Source organism: Octopus bimaculoides, chromosome 8 (assembly GCF_001194135.2).
Source record: "Octopus bimaculoides isolate UCB-OBI-ISO-001 chromosome 8, ASM119413v2, whole genome shotgun sequence".
Classification (NCBI taxonomy): domain Eukaryota; kingdom Metazoa; phylum Mollusca; class Cephalopoda; order Octopoda; family Octopodidae; genus Octopus; species Octopus bimaculoides.
The window spans coordinates 12716242-12720062 of NC_068988.1; the positions used below are offsets into that span (position 1 = coordinate 12716242).

Sequence of the window (3821 nt, forward strand, 5' to 3'; positions counted from 1 at the left end):
TTTTCTTTCTTTCTTCCAGGAATGTTTACATCTGAAGAAATAGGATGGTTTGAAAACCACCAACAGTACACTGCTGCCAATATGGATTTCTCCGAACCCATAGGTAAATATTATTGTTGATTACTTTCAAATTGTGGCACAAGGCCAACAATTTTGGGGTACGACCGCCTTAAGTCCATATCGGCCCCAGTGTTTCACTAGTATTTAATTGAAGTATTAAAAATTACTTAATTTATCGACTCCCGAAAAGATGAAAGGCAAAGTCGACCTCGACGGAATTTGAACTCACAACGTAAAGACGGACGAAATACCGCTAAGCATTTTTCCCGGCGTGCTAACGATTCTGCCAGCCTTAGTCGTTGATTGTTATATTGTTTGTTGTGTGTGTAGAAGTTAAACAGTGATGACTTGTCGAGGAAGAGAATAGAAATGAAAAGGAATTCGAATAAGTGGGAGCGGGGGTGAGAGAGAGATAGAGGAAAGTGGAGTTTATCGACATGGCTAAATGTAAAATTGAAAGTGGGAATTTACGGGGAAGTCTTAAAATAAAGGTTAAGTATATTTGTCACTTAAATGCGGCTAACCCTTAAGGGTGATTGCTACTGTAGCTTGTAGCCCCAGGAGGACATCTCCTCCAGCTGGCTAGTGACACACTTTCTGTGCCCTGTCGGTGTTTGCAAATAGCGACAGGGTACAGAAAGTGTGTCAGTAGCCAGCTGGAGGAGATGTCCTCCTGGGGCTACAAGCTACAGTAGCAATCACCCTTAGAGGTTAGCCGCATTTAAGTGGCAAATATATTTCACATTGTCGTGCAGCTACTGTTAATTACCGCGTTCAGAGATTTATTATTTCTTAAAATAAAACTATGTAGTTTGGGATGATAGTAAAAATATCGAGAAAAGAGTGGTTAAATAAAAATCAGGGCTCCAGGAAACTAAATGGTGTTTCGTCAAAAAAGAATAGTTTAATAAAATTGGTGTAGAGTTAAGAAGGTGTTGACGTTTCAGAAAAAAAATCCCTCTCCGGAAAAAAATAAGGATAATTGGAGAAAACTATATATGCAAAAGCAGGCATAAAAAAGCCAGGATTATGATAGGAAGAAATAAAAATAAAAAAAGGGAGAGAATGAATATTGTGTGCGTGTGTGAAAAGAGAGGGGGGAGGAGTGTAGTATGGTTGTGTGGTTAAGAAGTTAGCTTTACAAACGCTGGTTTTGAGTTCAGTCCCATCGCACGACACCTTGGGCAAGTGTCTCCTGTTATAGGTCTGGACTGTCCAATACTTTGATAGTTAATCAAGTAGACGGAAACTATGTAGAAGCCTGTCTTATACATATTTATGTGTGTGTGTGTGTGTGTACGTACCCTTTGTTGCCACATTGCTTGGCCACCGATGTTGGTTTGTTTACGTACCCATTAATTAACGGTTCGGCAAAAGAGTCCGATTGTATGAGTAATCGGATTGTTTAAAAGAATACGTACAGAGATCGGCTTTTTTCGACTAAACCTTTTCAATGAGTTGTCCCAGCATGGCCGCAGTCTAGTCACTGAAACCAAGTAAAAGAATAAAATGAGAAAGAGAGAGAGAAAATATAAATGAAATGCTATTAACATTTCTAGTCAAGTGTCTTTGTCCTACGACCGCTTTGAAATGAAAGAGTATCTTTTGTGACTGCTTTTACAAAAGATGCCGAAATCAAATATCTTTTTTTTTTTGTCTTATCTAAAAATACGACTACAAAATTACATAAACAGGAAGGAAAATAAGAAGTCCGTCCTACTCAGAGTAACATGACCTTTTCTTCTTTCTTTCTTTGTTACAGGTTATGACAGTAAGCCAATGCACAACGATAGAATAATAAAATAATGCTACGTCTTATCACTGTTGTGTTGGTGGTGTAAATTTAATAAACTCTTTCGTTTATGTAACGATGTTCATTTGCGTCGACTTGGTATATTATTTACCATAGGTTCTGCATTGGCACTGACTGAATTCGTTACTCATTATTCTTATGTTCCTATCTTGATGGCGAAAGGTTTACAGTAATACCTCGACTAACGCGGGTGTTACGTTCTAAAAACCACCCGCGATAGGTGAAAATCCGCGTAGAAACAGTAGTGTATTTTTATAATTTGTATATATTTGTTTTATTATAAATACAAAACAACACCAGACACTGGCCTCCCGAGTTTCGTTTTCCATACAGTATATGCGATTCTTTGTTTACTCATCTACGGTACACTACGTATTTTGTTTTATTTATAAATTTTATTTAATGTTATACAGTGTAGTGCTGTACTGTATTTTTATTTATTAATTTTTAGGCGTGAAAATGCTTATTTTACCACAGAAATAATTAAAATCTAAAAAAATATGAATACCTATCGACCGCAGAAACCCGCGATAATCTGAGGAGTCCGCGGTATAAATTTACATATATTAGCCAGAAAAATCCGCGATGTACCGAGGGCGCGATATGGCGAGTGATCACTGTAATATCACCTTTCAAAAGAAGTACAGTGGTTGGAAAGGGTTTAGGGTTTACTCAGCTAAATTTTTATGCGATATTATAGTTTCAAGTTAGGGCTAAGAAACAAATGTAACAACGTAAAGCAGACGTAAATCGTTTTTTTTTTTTTCCATCTCGGGTGGGTCATCATGCCAATGAGAAACACGTGCTGGTTCTATCTCACTTTATTTTTTTATTTATCAATTAGTCAACCATTTCAGTAATTGATTGTCTGATTAATCGTTCAGTCAATCAATTAAAACTCATTGGCCGATATATAATATCGGTTTGTTTTTGTTTTTTTTTCTTCGCCGCATATTTATTTATAGTTAACTATTTTTAATGTTCCCTGCATTAAATAAGCTAACACTGGCTTACCCCTCACTCATTTTTGTTTTGTTTTTTTATTCCCAACCATTTTCATACGTTCTAAGTAATATGAAGCATTCCTTTCATAAGTCCGAAGTTGTCCTGGTGGTTGAAAAAAATTAAATCAGAGGGAAATGGCTGGCGTCTCTGAGTCACTGATTCTCTATGCCAATAACTGTTTCCTTTTTCATCTCAGAGTGAGAAAATTCTAAAAGTGAAGAGTGAGCAGTATTTCTCCAACGTTGCTGTTTATCTGCCGAAATGAATATTTCCTCTACACCCCTCTCTGTCCCTCCCTCCAATTCTTCCTTCCCTTTCTGAGTTTGGGGGTCATCTGAAGTATCAGAGGTCGACTTGAATCTATACAGAACAGAGCAGTAGCTGGCTATTATCATACCTACTTGTGATAACATCCAGTACGAAAGGCTAAAACTTCATAAATTTCAACGGAACTATAAACGCTGAGGTGTCGATGTCCACCAGTTGCGGTATTTGATACATAAATTTATCACCAGCCAAGTGCTCTCCCTCTCCGTCCGCGGGTTGACATTTAAACAAAACTTCTCTTTCTACTAATTCAGTTTTGTTTGTTTTTTGCTACTGTGTGTGTGTACAATATATTAATACAATAGCAGCAGGTGGAGGTGGTCGTTTTTTATATTTTTTAATCTCCGTGTCATCTTGATCGCACATACCTATGATCAAAAGTACTCCAGCTGTTTATATGTATAGTTCAGATATAGGCGCGGGCATGGCCGTGTGGTTAAGAAGTTCGCTTTGCAACCACGTGGTTTCGGGTTCGTTCCCACTCCTTGGCATTTCGGGCAAATGTCTTCTACTACAGCCCCGGGCCGACCCATGTTTTGCGAGTGAATTTGACGGAAACTGTGAAAGCCCATCGTGTGTGTGTGTGTGTGTGTGGATGGATGGATAGTGTGGTATG

At 38.0% G+C, this 3821-nt stretch overlaps 1 protein-coding gene across 4 annotated transcripts in view; it reads left to right on the forward strand.

Annotated features, from left to right (window-relative positions):
* The window catches only part of LOC106875024 (homeobox protein TGIF2), a 55573-nt gene that overhangs the window by 41136 nt on the left and 10616 nt on the right, over positions 1 to 3821 (forward strand). For all 4 annotated transcript variants that reach the window (XM_052969936.1, XM_014922993.2, XM_014922979.2 and 1 more), the window contains one exon: positions 20 to 103. In XM_052969936.1, the coding sequence (XP_052825896.1) occupies positions 22 to 103 (82 nt within the window). In that variant the 5' untranslated portion in view covers positions 20 to 21. The remainder of the gene's footprint in view (positions 1 to 19; positions 104 to 3821) is intronic.